Source organism: Pan troglodytes, chromosome 13 (genome assembly GCF_028858775.2).
Source record: "Pan troglodytes isolate AG18354 chromosome 13, NHGRI_mPanTro3-v2.0_pri, whole genome shotgun sequence".
Taxonomy (NCBI): Eukaryota; Metazoa; Chordata; class Mammalia; order Primates; family Hominidae; genus Pan; species Pan troglodytes.
In genome coordinates, this window is record NC_072411.2 from 99,521,761 (window position 1) to 99,544,994 (window position 23,234).

The 23,234-nt window shown below is 40.4% G+C and overlaps 1 protein-coding gene across 3 annotated transcripts in view; it reads left to right on the forward strand.

Annotated features, from left to right (window-relative positions):
• The window catches only part of MOB4 (MOB family member 4, phocein), a 36,286-nt gene that overhangs the window by 5,764 nt on the left and 7,288 nt on the right, over nucleotides 1-23,234 (forward strand). For 2 of the 3 annotated variants that reach the window (XM_054678741.2, NM_001382478.1), the window contains exons 2-5: nucleotides 2,040-2,102; nucleotides 13,638-13,738; nucleotides 18,237-18,279; nucleotides 18,477-18,563. In XM_054678741.2, coding sequence (XP_054534716.1) covers nucleotides 2,076-2,102; nucleotides 13,638-13,738; nucleotides 18,237-18,279; nucleotides 18,477-18,563 — 258 coding nt within the window. In that variant the 5' untranslated portion in view covers nucleotides 2,040-2,075. The remainder of the gene's footprint in view (nucleotides 1-2,039; nucleotides 2,103-13,637; nucleotides 13,739-18,236; nucleotides 18,280-18,476; nucleotides 18,564-23,234) is intronic. The other variant, NM_001382479.1, reaches the window with a different exon arrangement.

The following is a 23,234-nucleotide window of genomic DNA, read 5'->3' on the forward strand; positions in this document are numbered from 1 at the left end:
CTGGGGTTTATTTCACCCCTACAGTTTCGACCATAGAAGACGGCTATACCCAAGGGGGCCGTCTATAGACCCACCCCCAGGCGTGTATTCTCTTTCCCAGGGATGTTCCTTGCTGAGAAAAAGAATTCAGCGATATTTCTCCCATTTGCTTTTGAAAGAAGAGAAATATGGCTCTGTTCTGCCCGGCTCACCAGTGGTCAGAGTTTAAGGTTATCTCTCTTATTCCCTGAACAATTGCTGTTATCCTGTTCTTTTTTCAAGGTGCCCAGATTTCATATTGTTCAAACACACATGCTCTACAGTTTGTGCAGTTAACACAATTATCACAGGGTCCTGAGGTGACATACATCCTCCTCAGCTGACAGCATTAAGAGATTAAAGACAGGCCTAGGAAATCACAAGGTATTGATTGGGGAAGTGATAAGTGTCCATGAAATCTTCACAATTTGTGTTTAGAGACTGCAGTAAAGATAGGCATAGGAAATTATAAAAGTATTAATTTGGAGAACTAATAAATGTCCATGAAATCTTCACAATCCACATTCTTCTGCCGTGGCTTCAGCCGGTCCCTCAGTTTGGGGTCCCTGACTTCCTGCAACACATTTGTCCTTTATGTTGCAAAAAATTAGATTCTTTTAGTTTTTTTAAATGTACAATTAAATTGGTTTTTACTATAGTCACCCTATTGTGCTAGCAAATACTAGGTCTTATTCATTCTTTCTATTTTTTTTGTACCCATCGGTGATTACCTTTTTTTTTTTTTTTTTTTGAGATGGAGTCTTGCTCTGTCACCCAGGCTGGAGTGCAGTGGCGTGATCTTGAGTCACCACAGCTTCCACCTCCTGGGTTCAAGCAATTCTCCTGCCTCAGCCTCCTGAGTAGCTGGGATTACAGGCACATGCCACCATGCCTGGCTATTTTTTGTATTTTTAGTAGAGACGGGGTTTCATCATGTTGGCCAGGCTGGTCTCGAACTCCTGACCTCAAGTGATCCTTCCGCCTCGGCCTCCCAAAGTGCTAGGGTTACTGGTGTAAGCCACCATGCCCAGCCTGATGATTACTTTTTAATGGTGCCCATATTTCGATTTAGAAATTCAAAACTCTATTTGGAATGAGAATAATAATTTATAATTTCTTTTTAAAATAATACTTATGGGTCGAGCATGGTGGCTCACACCTGTAATCCCAGCACTTTGGGAGTCTGAGGTAGGCGGATCACGAGATCAAGAGATTGAGACCATCCTGGCCAACATGGTGAAACCCTGTCTCTACAAAAAATACAAAAATTAGCTGGGTGTGGTGGTGCGTGCCTGTAGTCCCAGCTACTCGGGAGGCTGAGGCAGGAGAATCACCTGAACCCAGGAGGTGGAGGTTGCAGTGAGCTGAGATCACACCACTGCACTCCAGCCTGGTGACAGAGTGGTCTCAAAATAATAATAATAATATTAATAATTATGGAGCAGTAAATTAGCTACTAATGCTAGCTATTCTCTTTTGGTAAAAATCTGATTTACTTTTTGGTGTCTGGAGATTTTTTTTTCATTGTAACTTTTTGAGAGATATTTAACCATCATAAAAAAGTGATAGACTTATCTCCCCAATTAAGTAATACATTAAAGGTTTATGGGAGCTGTATTTGAGGAATTTGTGATTGGAAAAAACGTAATTTATAGTTCAATTAAATAAAATCTTAATATTCATTTAAAAAACATTAAACAGCCAGGCGCAGTGGGTCAGGACTATAATCCTAAGAATAGGGCGGCTAAGGTGAGAGGCTGAGGTGGGATGATTGCTTACACCCAGGAGTTTGAGGCTGTAGTGAGCTATGATTGTGCCACTGCACACAAGCATGGGCTGCAGAGTGAGACCCTGTCTGTAAAAAAGAAAAGTTGAATAAAATTTATTTCCTTATGTCACTGATAATTACATTGCAAAAGTTTTTTCTTCCCCTCTAGTGTGAGCTTTGGGTCTTTATTAAGAATTGAAGTTAATCATAATAGTATTTTGTATGTGCTTTAACCGTGAATTTATTTTTATAGGATTTCTATAATTGGCCTGATGAATCCTTTGATGAAATGGACAGTACACTAGCTGTTCAACAGGTAATAAAAATAGTTTCTTTTCACCCTGTGTCTTTTGGAGTACAATGTGTAAGTGCCCATTGGGTGGCCTTTGTCTGTTGGTCACTGTGCAGCAGTCTGCTTCCCAATAAAGCGTGCTCTTTCACAAAACAAAACAAAATAGTTCCTTTTACAACTCCAATAACCTAAGCATTTTACCTCTTTGACATAGTTAAGTATTCTTATATCTTTTAGCATAGAGAAGATTCCACTGAATTAATGGAATGCCTATTTAAAAGTTTAGTCAACCCTCATTTTGTTTTAAGATGGCATATTAAGCTGGCCACCGTGGCTGCCAGCCCTTTGGGAGGCCAATCACTTGAGGCCAGGAGTTCAAGACCAGCCTGAGCGACATAACAAGACCCTGTTTCTACAAAAAGATAAATTAGCCAGGCATGGTGGCACACACCTGTAGTCCCAGTAGCTAGGGAGTCTGAGGCGGGGAGATCACTTGATCCTACTTCAAGGGTCTAATGAGCTATGATTGTGCCACTGTACTTCAACCTGGGTGACAGAGTGAGATCTTGTATCTTAAAAAAATAAAAATAGCCCAGGTGCGGTGGCTCACAGCTGTAATCCCAGCACTTTGGGAAGCCGAGGCAGGTGGATCACTAGGTCAGGAGATCAAGACCATCCTGGCTAACATGGTGAAACCCCGTCTCTACTAAAAACATAAAAAATTAGCCAGACATGGTGGCATGTGCCTGTAGTCCCAGCTACTCGGGAGGGCTAAGGCAGGAGAATCGTTTAAACCCAAGAGGCGGAGGTTGCAGTGAGCCAAGATCATGCCACTGCACTCCAGCCTGGCCAAAAGCAAGACTCTGTCTCAAAAAAAAAAAAAAAAAAAAAACCAAAATACAATTTCATTAAGGGGCTAATAAAAAGATAATATAAATTGGAGCGTACTAGTATATTGGATTAGGCATTGGTTAAATTTTTTTTGTTTTGAATTTTTAGTAGAGACAGGGTTTTGCGATGTTGCCAACCTTGAACTCCTGGGCTCAAGCAGTCCACCCACCATGGCCTCACAAAGTGCTGGGATTGCAAGTGTGAGTCACTGCACCTGTCTTTTTTTTTTTTTTTTAGACGGGGTCTCACTCTGTTGCCCAGGCTGGAGTGCAGTGGCTCAAGCATGGCAAAATGTAGCCTCAACTTCCTGGGCTCAGGTGATTGTTCTACCTCAGCCTCCCAAGTAGCTGGGACTATAGGCGCACACTGCCACATCTGGCTAATTTTTTGTAGAGATGGGGTTTCACCATGTTGCCCTGGCTGATGATAACATTTTTAAAGGGAAAATATACCATAAATCGAGGCTGTTTGGCTTCATTTTGATAGCCAGATAATAAAAGTAGATAGCTGGCCGGGTGCGGTGGCTCACGCCTGTAATCCCAGCACATTGGGAGGCCAAGGCGGGCGGATCACCAGGTCAGGAGATCGAGACCATCCTGGCTAACATGGTGAAACCCCATCTCTTACTAAAAATACAAAAAAATTAGCTGGGCGTGGTGGTGGGTGCCTGTAGTCCCAGTTACTCGGGGGCTGAGGCAGGAGAATGATGTGAACCTGGGAGGCAGAGCTTGCAGTGAGCTGAGATCGTGCCACTGCACTCCAGCTTGGGGGACAGAGCAAGACTCCATCTCAAAAAAAAAAAAAAAGTAGATAGCTATTCGGATTTGTTATGTTATTTGAAGATCTTAGAAAATAAAAGAGACATATAGTTGAATTATTTGAGCATTAAAAACCACCCATCTGGGTGTGGGGGCTCACACCTGTAATCTTAGTACTTCGGGAGGCTGAGGAGGGAGGATCACTTTGAGGCTGGGAGTTTGAAACCAGCCTGGACAATATAGTGAGACCCTGTCTCTGTAAAAAATAAAAAGGTTAGGCTAGGTGGTGTGCACCTGTAGTCCTAGCTACTTAGGTGGCTGAGGTGGGAGGAAAGGGTTTATGGTGAGCTGTGATTGCACCACTGCACTCCAGGCTGGTGACAGAGACCCTATCTCAAAAAAAAAAAAAAGAAAGAAAAAGAAAAAGTGCTGTTCAATCAGCAAATATTTATTGGCTTCTCACGATATAGCTAGCAATGAGTTAGGCCTTGTGGAAGATAAAGGAATATAAACCTAGATCTAGCTCTATGCCTAGAAATTGGTTAAATTTTGAAGAAAAATGTACAGATGGTTATCTCTTTAAAAATAGGGGGAAGTGTCCTGTTACTTTGTTGAATTTGTTCATTTATTCTCACAGGTTTTTTGGGTGTGAAATCATTAGGGTTTTCTACATATGAGACCCATATCATCTGCAAACATAATTTTACTTCTCCAATCTAGATCTGTTTTCTTTCTTTTTCTTGCCTAATTGCTCTGGCTAGACCTTCCAGTACTACTTTGAATAAAAGTGGTGAAAGAGGGCATCTTTGTCTTCTTCCTGATCTTAGAGGAGAGCTTTTAGTTTTTCACTGTTGAGTATGATGTTCACTATGGATTTTTCATATATGGTCTTTATTATATTGAAGTTGTTTCCTTTATTCGTAGGTCATTCAGTGCTTTTTAGATCATAAAATGGTGTTAAATTTTGTCAAATGCTTTTTCTGCACCTATTGAGATGATCATGTGCTTCTTTTTCTTACTTTTTTTATTTTTTTATTTTTTTGAGACAGAGTCTCACTCTGTCACCAGGCTGGAGCGCAGTGGCGTGACCTCAACTCACTGCAGCCTCTGCCACCTGGGTTCAAGCGATTCTCCTGCCTCAGCCTCCTGAGTAGCTGGGATTACAGGCGCCCGCCACTGCGCCTGGTTAATTTTTGTAGTTTTAGTTAGAGACAGGATTTCACCATCTTGGCCAGGCCGGTCTTGAACTCCAGACCTCGTGATCTACCTGCCTCGGCTTCCCAAAGTGCTGGGATTACAGGTGTGAGCCGTCACGCCCAGCATTAATTTTTCTTTAAATGTTTGGTATTTTCTTTAAATGTTTACTAGTGAAGCTGTTAGGCCCAGGGTTTTCTTTGGTTGCTCAACATTGGGAATATAATTAATGCCACTGAATTGTACACTTAAAAATGGTTTAAATGCCTTTCCTTTCTTTATTGAATGGTCTCAGCAGCCTTGTCAAAATCTTTTGGCCATGTATGTGACACGTTATTTCTGGGTTCTTTATTTATTTCTATTTGTCTGTATGTCTATCCTTATGCCAGTATCACACAGTGTTTGATGACTGTAGCTTTGTAGTAAGTTTTGAACTCAAGAAGTGTGAATCCTCCAACTTTGTTCCTTATTTTATTTTTCTTAATAGAGACAGAATTTTGCAATGTTGCCCAGGTTGGTTTTGAACTCTTGGACTCAGGTGATCCTCTTGCCTCGGCTGGGATTACAGGCATGAGCCACCATGCTCTGACCAAATTTGTTCTTTATTTTCAAAAATTTTTTTGTTTATTCAGAAACCCTTGCAATTCCATATAAATTTGAGGATCACCTTTTCCGTATCTGCAAAAAAAAGGGGGGTGTTGATTGAAATTTAGATAGAGATTGCCTCGTATCTCTAGATTGCTTTAGGTAGCATTGACATCTTAACGATATTAAGCCTTCTTACTCATGCACACGAGATGTCTTTCCATTTATTTAGGTCTTCTTTAATTACTTGCAGCAATGTTTTGTAGTTTTCAGTCTGCAAAAAATTTTATCTCCTTATTTAAATCTATTTCTAGGTATTTAAAAGTTTTTAGGTGCTATTGTAAGTGGGATTGCTTTCTTCCTTTTTAGATTCTTACAGGTATATAGAAACAAAACTGATTTTTGTGTGTTCATCTTGTATTCTACGACTTTGCTGAATCATTTTTCACTTAGAGTAATGTTCTTGTGGATTCTTTGGGATTTCCTATATATAGGATCATGTCATTTGTGGATAGAGATAGTTTTACCACTTCCTTTCCAAATGAGATGCGTTTTATTTCTTTATCTTGTCTAGTTGCTCTGGCTAGAACTTTTAGTACAGTGTTGAATAGCGGTGGTGAAAGTGAGCATCCTTGTCTCATTTGGGTTGGAAAGGCTTTTAGTTTTTCACCATTGAGTCTGAGGTTAGCTGTGAGCTTTTCATGAATGCCCTTAATCATGTTGGGGAAATTTCCTTTTAAACCTAGTTTTCTGAGTGGTTTTATCATGAAAATATGTTGGATTTTGTCAGATATCTTTTCTGCATTGGTATGATTGTGTGCTTTTTTCCGTTTGTATATTAATGTAGTATATTGCATTGTTGTTGTTTTTTAAAAAATGTTGAACCACCTTTGCTTTCCTGATAACTTTCTTTTGATTTATATTTGTATGGTATTTCTTTTTTCATGATTTGACATACGTATATAATTACGTTTGAAATACGTTTCTTGTAGACAGCATATGGTTGAGTCATATTTCTTAGTTCATTTTGACAGACTTTCTCTTTTAATTGGTATGTTCAGACCATTTAACATTGATGTGCTGAATATTTACTATTATTTAGATTTAGACCTACCGTTTTATTACTTTTTAGTTTGTTCCTTCTGGGCTTTTCGTTTGTTCCTGTTTCCCCTTTTCTGTCTTTTTAAGGGTGAGTTGAACATTTTTAGTATTCTGTTTTAATTCTAATTTTGACATATTTATATACTTGATTACTAAATGGGTACCTGTGCAGTTTACTGAAAATCAGTATTCTACCACTTTACTTGAAATGTAGAAACTTTACTATCATATGCACCCCTTTTCCTCCCCCTTTATACTATAGTTGCTGTATATTACATCAATATACATTGAAAACCCCATCGTTAATCTTTTTACTTTCACTTGTCAAACATATTTTAAAGAAGTCATGAGAAGAATGGTCTATTATATTTATACCCAGATATTTACAATATCTCCTGCCCCCTGCTCCTGATGTTCCCAATTTTCTTTTTCTTTTTCTTTTTTTTTTTTTTTTTGAGACGGAGTCTCACCCTGTCTCCCAGGCTGGAGTGCAGTGGCACAATCTCTGCTCACTGCAAGCTCCACCTCCTGGGTTCAGGCCATTCTCCTGCCTCAGCCTCCCGAGTAGCTGGGACTACAGGCGCCCGTCATCACGCCCGGCTAATTTTTTTGTATTTTTAGTAGAGAACGGGGTTTCACTGTGTTAGCCAGGATGGTCTCGATCTCCTGACCTCGTGATCTGCCCGCCTCGGCTTCCCAAAGTGCTGGGATTACAGGTGTGAGCTACCGCGCCTGGCCTCCCAATTTTCTTTGTATTATTTTCTGTCTGAAGAACTCCTTTAGTAATTCTTTTTTTTTTTTTTTTTTTTGAGACAGAGTCTCGCTCTGTCACTCAGACTGGAGTGCAGTGGCGCGATCTTGGCTCACTGAGTTTAAGCAATTCTCCTGCCTCAGCCTCATGAGTTCAAGCAGTTCTCCTGCCTCAGCCTCTCGAGTAGCTGGGATTACAGGCATGCGCCACCACCCCCAGCTAATTTTTGTGTTTTTAGTACAGACAGGGTTTCACCATGTTGGCCAAGCTGGTCTTGAACTCTTGACTTGCCTGCCTCAGCCTCACAGAGTACTGGGATTACAGACATGAGCCACCGCGCCCAGCTGATCTTCATTTCTAAATAATATTTTTGTTGGATATAGAATTCTGGCTTGACAACTCTTTCAGCACATTTTTATTTTTATTTTATTTATTTATTTATTTTTTTGAGACAGAGTCTCGCTCTGTCACCCAGACTGGAGTATGGTGGCGTGATCTTGGCTCACTGCAACCTCCACCTCCTGGGTTCAATCGATTCTCCTGCCTCAGCCTCCCCAGTAGCTGGGACTACAGGTGCATGCCGCCACAGCCGCCTCATTTTTCTATTTTTAGTAGAGACTGGGTTTTGCCATATTGACCAGACTGGTCTTGAACTCCTGACCTCAAGTGATCCATCCACCTCAGCCTCCCAAAGTTCTGGGATTATAGGTGTGAGCCACTGTGCCCGGCCTTATTTTTATTTATTTATTTTGAGATGGAGTTTTGCTCTGTCGCCCAGGCTGGAGTGCAGTGGTGCAATCTCGTCTCACTCCAACCTCCGCCTCCAGATTCAAGCCATTCTCCTGCCTCAGCCTCCCGAGTAGCTGGGACTACAGGCGCACACCACCGCGCCCAGCTAATTTCTGTATATTTAGTACAGACGGGGTTTCACCATGTTGGCCAGAATGGTCTCGATCTCTTGACCTCGTGATCTGCCCGCCTCAGCCTCCCAAATTGCTGGGATTACAGCCGTGAGCCACCCCACCTGGCCTCCTGGCCTTATTTTCATTTTTATTCATTTATTTTTGAAATGGAGTCTCACTCTGTCTCCCAGGCTGGAGTGCAGTGGCGCGATCTCGCCTCACTGCAACCCCCACCCCCTGGGTTCAAGCGATTCTCCTCCGTCAGCCTCCCTAGTAGCTGGGATAACAGGCGCCTGCCACCGTGTCCGGCTAATTTTTGTATTTTTAGTAGAGATGGGGTTTCACCTTCTTGGCCAGGCTGGTCTTGAACTCCTGACCTTGTGATCCACCCTCCTCGGCCTCCCAAAGTGCTAGGATTACAGGTGTGAGCCACCATGCCTGGACTCTATTTTAATTTTTTTTGAGACAGGGTCTCACTCTGTTGCCAGGCTGGAGTGCAGTGGTACGATCATAGCTTACTGCAGCCTTAAACTCCTGGACTTAAGAGATCCTCTCACCCCACCTTTCTGAATAGCTATGACTACAGGAGCACACCACCCTTGGCTGACTTTTTTTTTTTTTTTTTGTAGAAACGTGGTCTCGCTATGTTGCCTAGGCTGTTCTTGAACTCTTGGCCTCAAGCAGTCCTCCTGCCTCAGCCTGCTAAGTTTTTCAGCACTTTAAAAATGTTTTGCCATTTTGCTTCCATGGTTTCTGATGAGAAAGAATCTGTCATTCAAATTCTCCTGGCTGCTTCAGTGGTGTTTTTTTCTTTGTTTTTTTTGAGACAGGGTCTCACTCTGTCATTCCAGGCTGGTGTACAGTGGACTTCTTAGGCTCAAGCAATCCTTCCAACTCAGCCTCTCAAGTAGCTGGGACTACAGGCATGCACCACCATGCCTGACTAATTTTTATGTTTTGTAGAAATGGGCTCTTATTGTTTTGCCCAAGGTCTCTAACTCCTGAGCTTGAGTGATCCTCCTGCCTTGGTCTTCCAAAGTGCTGGGATACAGACCTGAGCTACCACACCTGGACTTATCTTTGGGTTTTAGCCATTTGATTATGATGTATCTGGATGTAGATTTCTTTGGGTTTATCTTGTTTGATGTTCACTCAGCTTTTTTTAAATTGTGACAATATATATGAGACATAAAATTTATCATTTTTGCTATTTTAAAGTGTACAGTTCTGTGGCATGAAGTACATTCCCATTGCGCAACCATCACCACCATCCGTGTCCAGAACTTTTTCATCTTCCCCAACTGAAATTCTATACATATTAAACGATAACTCCCTATTCCTCTTTTTTTCTCAGCCTACTCAGCTTCTTGAATTTGCAAGCTTATATCTTTTTACAAACTTGGAAACTTTTCAGCATTATTTCTTCAAGTACCTTTTTTTTGAGACGGAGTCTTGCTCTGTCGCCCAGGCTGGAGTGCAGTGGCATGATCTTGGCTCACTGCAACCTCTGCTTCCCGGGTTCAAGCGATTCTCCTGCCTCAGCCTCCATGTGCCACCATGCCCGGCTAATTTTTGTGTTTTTATTAGAGATGGGATTTTACCCTATTGGCCAGGCTGGTCTCGAACTCCTGACCTCGTGATCCACCTGCCTCGGTCTCCCAAAGTGCTAGGATTATAGGCAGGAGCCACCTCGTCCAGCCTTCTTAGCTGATTTTTAAAAAATGATAGTTGCTTCTATTGCATAAAAGTGTGGAGGACTCATTATAGAAAACAAAATGACTTTTTTTTTGAGATAGAGTCTCACTCCCAGGTTGGAGTGCAGTAGCGTGTGATTGCTGCTCAGAGCAACCTCCACCTCCCAGGTTCAAGTGATTCTCCCGCCTCAGTCTCCCAGTAGCTGAGATTACAGGCGTGTGCTACCATGCCCGGCCAGTTTTTGTATTTTTAGTAGAGATGGTGTGTCGCCATGTTGGCCAGGCTGGTCTTGAACTCTTGACCTCAGGTGATCTGCCCGCCTCTGCCTCCCAAAGTGCTGGGATTACAGGAGTGAGCCATTGTGACTGGCCAAAATGGCATTTTTGTTTTATTTCTAAGTTAAGGATTTCTTTTTTGCTTTATATAAATTGGTATCAATAAAAGGATTCTAGATTTCTTCAAGATTGACAGCTTGTAACTCCACTTAATAACAAAATTTAGTAATTATATAAGTAAAGTCAGTTTCTAAATATATGGTTAAATAATTAAAATTGGGGTGGGCCCAGTGGTTCATGCCTATAATTCCAGTACTTTGGGAGGCTGAGGTGGGAGAATTGCTTGAGCCCAGGAGTTCAAAACTAGCTTAAGGGGTCTTGAATTAGCCTAGGTGGTCTTGAATTAGCCTAGGCAGTCTTGAATTAGCCAGGTGTTGTGGGCGCACGCCTGTAATCCCAGCTACTTGGGAGGCTGAAGCAGGAGAATTGTTTGAACCCAGGAGGCAGAGGTTGCAGTGAGCTGAGATAGCGCCACTGCACTCTAGCCTGGGTGACAGAACGAAACTCTATCTCAAAAAATAAATAAATAAATAAAAGTCTCTGTGTTCAGGGACTCACTATGTGAAGGAGACACATGAAAGTAAGTGCTAGTAAGTTGTGCTATTAAGTGTGAAATAAATGCTACTAAGAGTTCTAGCCATAGAAGACTGGGTGCGGTGGCTCACGCTGTAATCCCAGCACTTCGGGAAGCTGAGGCAGGTGGATCACTTCAGGTCAGGACTTCAAGACCAGCCTGACCAACATGGTGAAACACCATCTCTACTAAAAATACAAAAATTAGCTGGGCATGGTGGCGCATGTCTATAATCCCGGCTACTTGGAAGTCTGAGACAACAGGATCACTTGAACCCGGAAGGCAGAGGTTGTAGTGAGCTGAGATTGCGCCACTACACTCCAGCCTGGGCGACAGAGTGAGACTCTATCTCAAAAACAAAAAAAAAGTTCTATCCATAGAAGGTGTAGTGGGAACAGGAAAGACAAAAATGAATAGACAGATTGCTAATATATACAAATTATAAATGTGGCGGGAAATCGGATGGAGTTCTGTGAGGATTCGAATAGTCAGGGAGTGCTTGAGTGTATTGGGGGAACGAGAGATTTGGAGAGAATTGTGATGTGGAATTTGAGGTGGCCTTTGGAGAAGGTATACAATTTAGCTGTATCTCCTCAAGGAGAGAGAGAATCAAAACTTTGAAACATTAGGATGAGATAAAAAAAATCAGGGAGAGTGGTTTCAATAGTAATTAAAGAGTCATTAAAAAGTGTTTGAGGCCGGGTACGGTGGCTCATGCCTGTAATCCCAGCACTTCGGGAGGCCGAGGCGGGTGGATCAGCTGAGGTCAGGAGTTTGAGACCAGCCTTACTAACATGGTGAAACCCCGTCTCTACAAAAAATGCAAAAATTAGCTGGGCGTGGTGGCAGGTGCTTGTATTCCCAGCTACTCAGGAGGCTGAGGCAGGAGAATCGCTTGAACCCGGCAGGCGGAGGTTGCAGTGAGCCAAGACTGAGCCATTGCACTCCAGCCTGGGTGACAGGAGCAAAACTCCTCAAAAAAAAAAAAAAAAAAAGTATTTGATCCCTTTCCCTGTCATCATGGTGTGTGCGCGTGACTCTGTTCTTTGCCATGCCTTCCCACAAGACTTTAAGACTTTTAGAATCAAGTGATTCCTGGCCAAGAAACAAAAGCAAAATCATCCCATTCCCCAGTGGATTCAGATGAAAACTGAGTAATAAAATCAGGTACAACTCTAAGAGGAGACATTGGAAAAGAACCAAGCTGGGTCTAGAAGGAATTTTGCATGAGATGGCACACATACTTAATATTGCATCAAGGTCACTATCATGTCACCATATCAAGCTGAAAATGTCACCATCATCTGGACAGTTGGACATGCTGTATTGGAACAATGGTTTTTCTTTTGGTTTCTATGCTCTGCAGTAGGCTGGTTCAGTACTAAATATGTGAGACCTTTTGTTTGGAAAAAAAAGTTTTTGAGTAAGCAAGTGATATTCAAGAAAGATTGTCTGAAGTAGGCAAAATTGGCTCAAGAAGGCCTTATAGTTAGTAAGTTTTTGTAACCACCCTTTTAATCTGTTCTAACCTATTTAGACTTCAGAATATCAAAAAGATTGCATAAAGCATTACAGAGATCTGAAATTTAAATTTTTATGTTATTACATTTTAAAAATTGAAAGTGACCCTCCCTTGCCTTTTTTTTTAAACTTAGTTTTTTCTGTTAGTCATTTAAAACAACTTTTATTGGATCTAATGAACATACCATACAAATCCCTATACAGTTAGAATGGTTATATTCACAGGGTTTCACAGCCATCACTACAGTCTAATTTTAAAACTTTTTTGTTGTTGTTTTGTTTTTGAGATGGAGTCTCGCTGTATTGCCCAGGCTGGAGTGCAGTGGCACGATCTTGGTTCACTGCAACCTCCGCCTCCTGGGTCCAAGCGATTCTCTTGCCTCAGCCTCCAGAGTAGCTGGGACTACAGGTGTGTGCCACCACGCCTGGCTAATTTTTTGTATTTTTAGTAGAGATTGGGTTTCACTATATTAGCCAGGATGGTCTCGATTTCCTGACCTTGTGATCTGCCCACCTTGGCCTCCCAAAATGCTGGGATTACAGGCATGAGCCCTGACGCCCAGCCTTTTAGAACATATTTATCCTTCCTGAAAGGAAACCTCATCCTCATTAGCAGCCATCTTCAGTCTCTTCTGCCTTCCTCTCTGCCCTCAAGCCCTACACCAGTACAAATCTATTTCCTGTCTCAATAGATTTTCTTACTCTAGACACTTCATATAAACCAAATCACAATATGTACCATAGTTATATTTACATTGCCTATGGTGAAATCCTGTATCTACAAAATATGGAAAAGTTAGCCCGGCGTGATGGCGTGTGCCTGTAGTCCCAGCTCCTCAGGAGGCTGAGGTGGGAGGATTGCTTGAGCCCAGGAGGTGGATATTGCAGTGATCTGAGATTGTGCCACTGTACTCCAGCCTGGGTGATACAGTGAGACCCTGTTTCAAAAAAAAAAAAAAAAGAAAGAAATTATGGTTTGCAATTTTGATCCAAGTTCCAGTCCTGACAAATACAATATCTGCATTTATGTAGTAGATTCTATCCAAATGAAGTTGAATTGAAGGATAAATAAGTAAGGGTAACCTACTTTTTTTCTGAGTTACTGATTATGATTCTATACTTGGTTTCCTATTTAGTGTATAACCCAAGTTGAACCGCAAGAGCAGTTATGTATTAACAAATTATATGTACTTAACATAAGATTTACCAGGTGATATAATTTAATTAACCATAAGAACTTCTTTGTTTTTAGTATATTCAACAGAACATAAGAGCAGATTGCTCCAATATTGACAAAATTCTTGAACCACCTGAAGGCCAAGATGAAGGTGTGTGGAAGTATGAACATTTAAGGTAGGTCCTTACATCAAAATACTAATAGTACCTCTCACAAAACTAGCTTTCATATTAATGATAATTATGAATTGTAAAATTTCCTATGTAACTGCAGACTAAGAAGCCAAATTTTAAAGCTTTGGCATTTTCAGTGTCACAAGGTTCTCAGCTTTCTTCACTGGTTGTTTCCAGGTCAAATTATGCTGCAGAGTCACTCATTTTGAAAGGTGGTTTATTTCAGAGTTGATAATTTGGACCTGCCTCTGCACCTCTCTACTTTTCTTTTCTTTTCTTTTCTTTTTTTTTTTTTTGAGATGGGGTGTCACTCTCTTGCCCATGTTGGAGTGCAGTGGTGCAATCACTGCTTACTGTGCCTCTACCTCCTAGGATCAAGTGATCCTCCCGCTTCAGCTTCCAGAGTAGCTGGGACTACAGGTGTGTGCCAGCATGCCTCACTAATTTTTTAATTTTTTGTAGAGACAGGATCTGATTGTGTTGCCCAGGCTAGTCTCAAACTCCTGGATTCAAGCAATTTTCCTACCTTGTCCTCCCAAAGTATTGAGCCACCCTTTCTACATTTATTCATTTGGGCCTTATTATCCTCGCCTTTTTTTTTGAAACAGGGTCTTGATCTGTTGCCTAGGCTGGAGTGCAGTGGTGCAATCTTGGCGCATTGCAGCCTCTGTCTCCCTTGCTGAAGCAATCCTCCCATCTCAGCCTCCTGAGTAGCTGGGACTACTAGTGCATGCCACTAAGCCTGGCTAGTTTTTTGTATTTTTTGTAGAGACAAGGTTTCACCATGTTGCCTAGGCTGGTCTCAAACTCCGGGGCTTAAGCAATCCACCCACCTTGGCCTCCCACAGTGCTGGGATTACCACCATGCCAGCCTGGGTTTTATTCTTATTTCATGATTTTCCTTAATTGTATCTCTTAACCACTAATATAGTATTTCCGTTTCCCCATTTTTGCATAACTGTGTCATCTTTTGTCTTTTTTTTTTTTTTTTTTTTTTTGAGACAGAGTCTTGCTCTGTTGCCTAGGCTGGAGTGCAGTGGTGTGATCCCGGCTCACCACAACCTCTGCCTCCCGAGTTCAAGTGATTCTTCTGCCTCAGCCTCCCGAGTAGCTGGGACTACAGGCGCGGCCATGCCCGGCTAATTTTTGTATTTTTAGTAGAGATGGGGTTTCACTATGTTGGCCAGGCTGGTCTCGAACTCCTGACCTCATGATCTGCCCGCCTCAGCCTCCCAAAGTGCTGGGATTACAGGTGTGAGCCACCGTGCCTGACTTGTCTTTTTTTTTTTCCTTTGTTTCTGTAGAGATGGGGTCTCACTGTGTTGCCCAAGCTGGTCCTGAAATCCTGGGCTCAAGTGATCCTTGAGCAGCCCATCTCAGCCTGCCAAAGCGCTGGGATTATACAGGCATGAGCCACTGCACTTGGCCACTTTATGTTTTTGTAGAGGATTACTTCTAGTTCCTAGTCTAGGCTTGGTATCTGATAAGTTACCTGTAAATTATTGCAAACTTCCAGTCTTCTCTTTGGTAAATAGAGATTAATTGTAATCCTGAAGTAAGGAGTTTTGGTGCTTTTTATAATGCCCTTTGAATGAAAAAATTGATAACTAGTGGATAGGTGGAGATAACATTAAAAGTAGATATATTCTGAAGTTACTAGGTGTTTCTTAAAATTATAAATTTTCCAGTGCAAATGGGAGCTGGGATGAGTTGACAGATTATTAATAAATATAGAGAATGCAGTATGTGTTCATTGGGGCTTATTATTTGTAAGTGGATTTTTAGATAAATACAGTAGAAATCTGACTTTTCCTGAATAAATTAGACCATGTTTCCTATGTTGTGTGCCTCAACTTGTAGACAAGGCACTTTTAAAAAATATTTACTTTTTGATGCTGCATGCTTCTTTAGAAATGGCTAAGACATTATGTCGTGTCATAACAGTTCAGCAATTTCAGGATGCTAAGACTTCTTTGTATCCTTTGCTGGTTTTTAGACAAATTACTTGACTATTTTCTAACTTTTTAATATATATGAATGCACAATAATTCAGAGTATGAGTCTGTAGATATTTTCACATTTTTACAACCCAAGACAGAGAGCACTTTAGTGTAGTACATCCTTTGCTTTATTTTTATCAGCCTTGAAAATAACTGCTTTCTTATGTTTTTTTTTCTTGAGACAAGAGTCTCGAGTCTTGCTTTGTCACCAGGCTGGAGTGCAGTGGTGTGATCTCGGCTCATTGCAACCTCCGCCACACGGGTTCAAGCGATTCTCCTGCCTCAGCCTCCCAAGTAGCTGGGACTACAGGCGCACACCACCATGCCCAGCTAATTTTTGTGTTTTTAGTAGAGTGGGGTTTCACCATGTTGGTCAGGATGGTCTTAATCTCCTGACCTCACGATCTGCCCGCCTTGGCCTCCCAAAGTGCTGGGATTACTGGCGTGTGCCACCACACTTGGCCGTTTTTTCCATTACAAGCATAATTCCTAACAAATAGGGGCTGATTTTAGTGTTACAAGGGTTTTTTTTTTTTTTCAGATCTAAGAAAACATTTATCTACCTATTTAACTTATTCTATGAAAGATTATATAAAACATTACATAAAACTTTACATGAAATATTTCTCACAAGTATTTCATTTGTTCTGGTGCTATTTTTACTTTTGTTATTTTTTTCTACTAGCCACTTTTTGGTCTGGGTTGTATATTAACTATCATATATATTCTTTTATCTCTTTATTGTATTGTGTACATTTTATTAGTTGACCAGGAAGAGGTTTTTTTTTTTTTTTTTTTTTGCATACATCCTTTATTGATTTGAGGCTGTATACTTGCCATTTTTAGTTAATGCAGTTGATTATATAATGATGTTAATTTGGATTGGGTCATGACTTCAGTCAAATCTCCCACTAGCTCATATTGAGTCTTAATGATTAGGAAAAAGTACTCCTTTATGTCAGGATACATGCGTGGTGACTGGAATGTAGGCTGGATTGCAGCTCTGGTTGGTCTCTTCAGCTACACAACTGTGTACATGTTAGCCCTGTATTAAATTAACTTGAAGTTGTGAGTTTTGCATTATTTGCCACAGATTATACCCACAGCACTGCTGAATCAACTTAATTTTGGTTTTGGCTGTAAAAGGGTTGGGTAGGAAACTTACCACAACCAGTCTTTATTACCACTTAGTGGAAAACAACTAAAAAACACATAACATGCAGCCTACTTGATAGGGGACAGTAGAGGGTGATACGGTGATTTAGAAATAATGTTATTTTTGTAATCTAAGGACAGCATTATTAGGCATCTGGAAAGGAAATGCAGTTACAAACAACTGAAAATTTGACCCTTGCCTTTTTGTTTTCTTCTGTTACAATGTGCAGTAAGTAAGTAAATGAAGTTTTTCTACCAAATTTGTTCACATATATCCTGTTTTTTTCTTTTTTGGGGGGATTTTTTTTTTGTCTTCTGATTATATAGGTGTTAGCTTTGCATTGTTTTGGGAACCAAAATGATTCCATTTTTCTGATGGGGAAACATAGTATTGATTTATCTAACTTGATACATTGAACTAAATATTAATAGGTAGGACTTTTGGAGGGAACACGTTCAGTGTTTTGACAGCTGTAAAACTACCTTTGTGGCATAGAAGATTGTCTTTTTATCAAATAGCTGTCTAAAACTGATGGCCTCAGTGCAATTGTAATGTAATTTTTTTTTTTTTTTTTTTTGAGATGGAGCCTTACTCTGTTTCCCAGGCTGGAGTGCAGTAGTGTGATCTTGGCTCACTGCAACCTCCGACTCCCAGGTTCAAGCAATTCTCCCTCCTCAGCCTCCTGAATAGCTGAGATTACAGGCACCCGCTATTATGCCCGGCTAATTTTTGTATTTTTGTGGTGATGGAGTTTCACCATTTTGGCCAGGATGGTCTTGAACTCCTGACCTCAAATGATTCGCCTGCCTCGGCCTCCCAAAGTGTTGGGATTACAGGCCTGAGCCACTGCGCCCTGCTGTAATTTCTTTGTATGTTTCTATGTACCAACATTTTATTACCCTCCAGTTGCTGGATTTTTCTACGAAATTTTCTTATATGCATATATAGCTCCTGTGAACATCTTTATACATTGATCTGCATGCAGATCTGATTATTTCATTACAATAGATTCTTAGAAGAATGACTTAGTTGAAAAGTATACACTTCCTAAAAGTCTTGGTAAATATTTCCAAATTACTTCCCTGAAAAATTGTACTAATTTCTAGTATATAAGAGAATGATCAGCTCACTTAACTCTGGTATTGAATGTTATGAGGGTTATTGGTTTTCTATTTTTAATCTGTAAGCCTTTAGAAGAAATGTGTCATTGTCAGTTTAGGTGGTTTTGAGAATGGTAATGAGGGAGGAGGGATGATACTGATGGGATTCTCTTTTTGCAGCTAATACTCTAAAAATTGCTGTGAAGAATAGATATGACTTTTTATTTATGTATTTGCATTTTCAGGCAGTTCTGCCTTGAGCTAAATGGACTTGCTGTCAAACTTCAGGTAATATTTTCTTTAAGTCAAAGTTATAATTGAAAGTTCTGATTTTTTTTTCTCTGTTTTTATAACTTAATGTGCTTACAAAAACGTATGCAAATTTCTAACTTTCTTCTAGAATTTATTATGGAAATATAGTAACCTAAATGATAAGCTTTTTCATTATTATTTTACATATTAAGAAGTATAATTATTTTTAACAGAGTGAATGCCATCCAGATACTTGCACTCAAATGACAGCAACTGAACAATGGATTTTTCTTTGTGCAGCTCATAAAACTCCAAAAGAGGTGAGGATTTATGAAATAGAGTAACTAATAAAATTATTATAGCCTAAATCTCTCTCAAGACAATGTTAGACAAGTTTTTAGGGTTTTTAGTTCACTGTTCATTTTGCTATTTCATTTTGAGTTGCTTGTTGTGAAGTTGTTACTGCAGTGCTATTTTAGGATTTCTTACGATAAGCATCATTTTTCATAATTGGGCAATTACATGGGCTAGAACTCACTTCATGATCCACTGGCTATTACGGATTAACATCTGTCACATTGTGCTGATATCTACTGTGTAATGATTGAGATACGCCTATTTAGGTTTTTGTTCAGATTATTTCTTTTGATAGGAAGAACTATTGATTACTCTGATGCCTAGTTTAAGTAGAAATGTTACTTTTGAGCTTTTAAATATTCATGTTGTTTTTCTCCTTATTTAGTTTTTGTCAAGGTAAGACTATAGGCAGTAGCAGTTTTTCGTTTTGCTCTTTTTTTTTTGAGATGGATTCTTACTCCGTTGTCCAGGCTGGAGTGCAGTGGTATGATCTCGGTTCACTGCAACCTCTGTCTCCGGATTCAGGAGATTCTCATGCATCAACCTCCCGAGTGGCTGAGATTACAGGCATGCGCTATCATGCCGGGCTAATTTTTATATTTTTAGTAGAGATGGGGTTTTGCTATATTGGCAAGTCTGGTCTCAAACTCCTGACCTCAAGTAATCTGCCCACCTCAGTCTCCCAAAGTGCTGGGATTACAGGTGTGAACCACTGTGCCTGGCCTACTGTACTTTTTCTTACTTATTTATTAATTTTTTACTTTTTCTTATTTAAAAAATTTCTTCATATCATCTGATACCCAGTATACTTTTCCTTAGTTGTCTCCAAAATGGTCTTTACCTCTGGGTTGTTTATGCATTGCTTTTCCCTTAATCTGTATTCCCATTTAATCTGTTATAATTACTTTTTACTTGACACTGACTCACTGGGGATATTGGGTTAGGCCAATTCTGTAGAATCATAGACCTTGAAGTGGTCATTATATTGATAGACTTCTAAGGCTTGAAGACAAGTGAGGCCCTAGTTGCAAAATCAATATCTGATGTTTTTTGTTTCAAAAAGGACAAATGCTCCAAAATAAGGAGTATTTGATACCTAAGAGAATAGTACTTATTTGGAAGACTGGTTTCATTCAGGATGTTACATTTTTGTGTTAATTAATTGAAGCAGTATTAAGATTGTATCTGTCTACATCTGGGAAAATCCACGTAGTGGTTTCATTGATAATTCACTGAAGTTGGCTACTTAACGTAGTGAATGATGTGATTATTGCAATTAGGAAACTGAATCAAGAAGGCTGAATCAAGGCTAGTTTTGTTTTGGCAAATAGTAATGATGTATTATTCTTTCTTTAGAGTGGAAGTGATATCCAGTTTGTGATGTGTTATGACTCTTAAATATACTGTCATTCTCATATCCACTTCTTTCTTGATTAATATTAAATGACAGGATAGTCATTAGCATTAAGACCTGTAAATTGAGTCTTAGAATTGCAGCATTGCTTGCTGAAGCCCAGATCTGTTGAACTGGCCATGTGTCAAGGGAGGGTGATAGTAGGATTTCCAAGTGGTAGTTACATTGAGTGGAGTTACTGTAAAAATACAAACAAAAGAACAATTTGAAAGGACACTTTCTGAACTGTTTTTGAATAACTGCTTAGTCAGGAAACTATAGGAACTGACAAACTAAGCTAAGAAAATTGCTCTCATGGATTAAAATCACTAGGAAGATTCTGAAGTGGGAGAAGCAGAATACTTAGCACCAATAATCATTTATTCAGTATCCTTGAGAATTAAAGAGAGGCATTCAGCATATAGAGTAAATTATACAAATAGTGCTTCTAGGTGACAAACATTATAACTCACTGTCTACAAGCCCTCACAGTCACGTGCTGATTGTGATCACTTGCAGTAGCATTATGATTATATATTTGGAAAAATATAATACATAAAAATTTGTAAACACCATTACATAGTATTTTGTAACCTGCTATATTTTGCCATTTTTTGCTGTAATAACTGTTACAGAGTAGGAATAGTTACCTGAGAATTAACTGGGGGAAGGTGAAGGGAAGGCAGCTAAAAACAAGGCAAAATGTCATCCAAATTAAAAATTCAGAAACCAGTTAAAGGTCTAAAGGTACAGTGATTTGGTAACCCATGAGCCCCATGTAGCTGTGTAGCACTTGAAATGTGGGTAGTCAAAATTGAAATATGCTGTAAACACAAAATAAATACTGGATTTCGAAGACAGTAACGCCTGTAATCCCAGCACTTTCGGAGGCCGAGGCAGGTGGGTCACCTGAGGTCAGGAGTTCGAGACCAGCCTAGCCAACATGGTGAAACCCCATCTCTACTAAAAATACAAAAAATTAGCTGAGTGTGATGGGTGTGCACATGTAGTCCCAGCTACTAGGGAGGCTGAGGTGGGAGAATCACCTGAGCCCAAGGACTCAAGGTTGAAGTAAGCAAAGATCACACCACTACACTCCAGCCTATGTGACAGAGAGAGACCATGTCTCAAAAAAAGATTCAGAAATGGCCAGTAAGCACATGAAAAGATGCTCAACATTAGTTATTAAGGCAGATCTCAAAACCACAGACAGTTGGTGTGAGGGTTGTGCTTTATTGTTATGCTGATTAACATTGTCTCCTCCACAACCATGCTTGATTAGAAAAAAAAAAACACCGTGAGAATGGAGAAACAAAATGTAGCATGGACATACAATGAAATATTATAAAACCATGAAAGGGAATGAAGTTCTGATACATGCTACAACACAGATGAACCTTTAAAATCCAGTATGTATTATGTGGAGTGAAACAAGTCAGATGCAAAAGGACAGATACTGTAGCATTCCACTTATCTAGAGTGAATAAATTCATATAGACATTTGAAGGTAGGTAGAAGCTGCCAAAGGATGGGAGGTATGGGAAGTTAGTGCTTAAGGGTAATAGACTTTTTTCTTTTCTTTTCTTTTTGAGACAGAGTCTTGCTCTGTTGCCCAGGCTGGAGTTCAGTGGTGCGATCTCGGCTCACTGCAACCTCCGCTTCCCAGGTTCAGGCGATTCTCCTGTCTCAGCTTCCCAAGTGGCTGGGATTTACAGGCATGTGCCACCTCGCCTGACTAATTTTTGTATTTTTAGTAGTGACATGGTTTCACCCTATTGGCCAGGCTGGCCTCGAACTCCTGACCTCATGTGATCCGCCCACCTCAGCCTCCTAAAGTGCTGGGATTATAGATGTAAGCCACTGCGCCCAGCCGAGTTTCTTTCTTTTTTTTTTTTTTAAGAGACAAGAGTTTCGCTCTGTCGCCCAGGCTGGAGTTTCACTCTGTTGCCCAGGCTGGAGTGCAGTGGCGCAATCTTGCCTCACTGTAGCCCCCACCTCCCAGTTTCAAGCAGTTCACTGCCTCAGCCTTCTGAGTAGCTGGGACAACAGGCGTGCACCACCATGCCCGGCTAATTTTTGTATTTTTAGTAGAGACGGAGTTTCACCATGTTGACCAGTTTGGTCTCAAACTCCTGGCCTCAAGTGATCCACCTGCCTTGGCCTCCCAGTGTGCTGGGATTATAGGCATGAGCCACCATGCCTGGCCATAATAGTTTCTGTTTGAGAGTTGGAAACAGTGAAGATGGTTGCACAATATTGTAAATTAATGCCACTAAATTGTACATTTAAAAATGGTCAAAATAGCTGTCTGGGTGCGGTGGCTCACGCCTGTAATTCCAGCACTTGGGGAGGCCAAGGCGGGCGGATCACGAGGTCAGGAGATCAAGACCATCCTGGCTAACACGGTGAAACCCCGTCTCTACTAAAAATACAAAAAATTACCCAGGCGCTGCGGCATGTGCCTGTAGTCTCAGCTACTTGGGAGGCTGAGGCAGGAGAATGGTGTGAACCCTGCAGACGGAGCTTGCACTGAGTGGAGATCACATCACTGCACTCCAGCCTGGGCAACAGAGTGAGACTCCGTCTCAAAAAAAAAGGGTCAAAATGGAAAAGTTTGTGTTGTATATATTTTACTACAATTTTTTAAAATGTTAAGAAAAAAGCACCAAAACCCCAAATGGCATATACTTTCACACCCACTATAATGGCTAAAATAGAAAAGATAGACAATAACAAGTGCTGGTGGGGATGTGAAGTGGAACCCCTAAACATTGATGATGGGATTGTAAAATGCTTCAGCTATTTCGAAAAACAGTTTGGAAGTTCCTTAAAATGGTAAGCATAGAGTTGCATATGACCCAGGAATTCCACTCCTTGATATGTAGTTCCCCCAAAATGAAAACATTTATCTGCACAAAGACTTGTACATGAATATTCACAGTCACATTATTTATGATAGCCAAAAAATGGAAACAACCAAATATCCATCAACTGATGAATGGATAAGCAAAATGTGTTGCAGCCATCTCTCAGTAGCCTCAGAGGATTGGTCCCAGGACCCCCATGAATACCAAAACCACAGATACCAAAGTCTCTTATATGAAATGGCGTAGTATTTGCATATGACCTATGCACATCCTCCTATATACTTTAAATCATCTCTGGATTACATATAATACTGAATACAATATAAATGCTATGTAAATAGTTGTTATACTGTATTTCTTAATTTGTATTATTT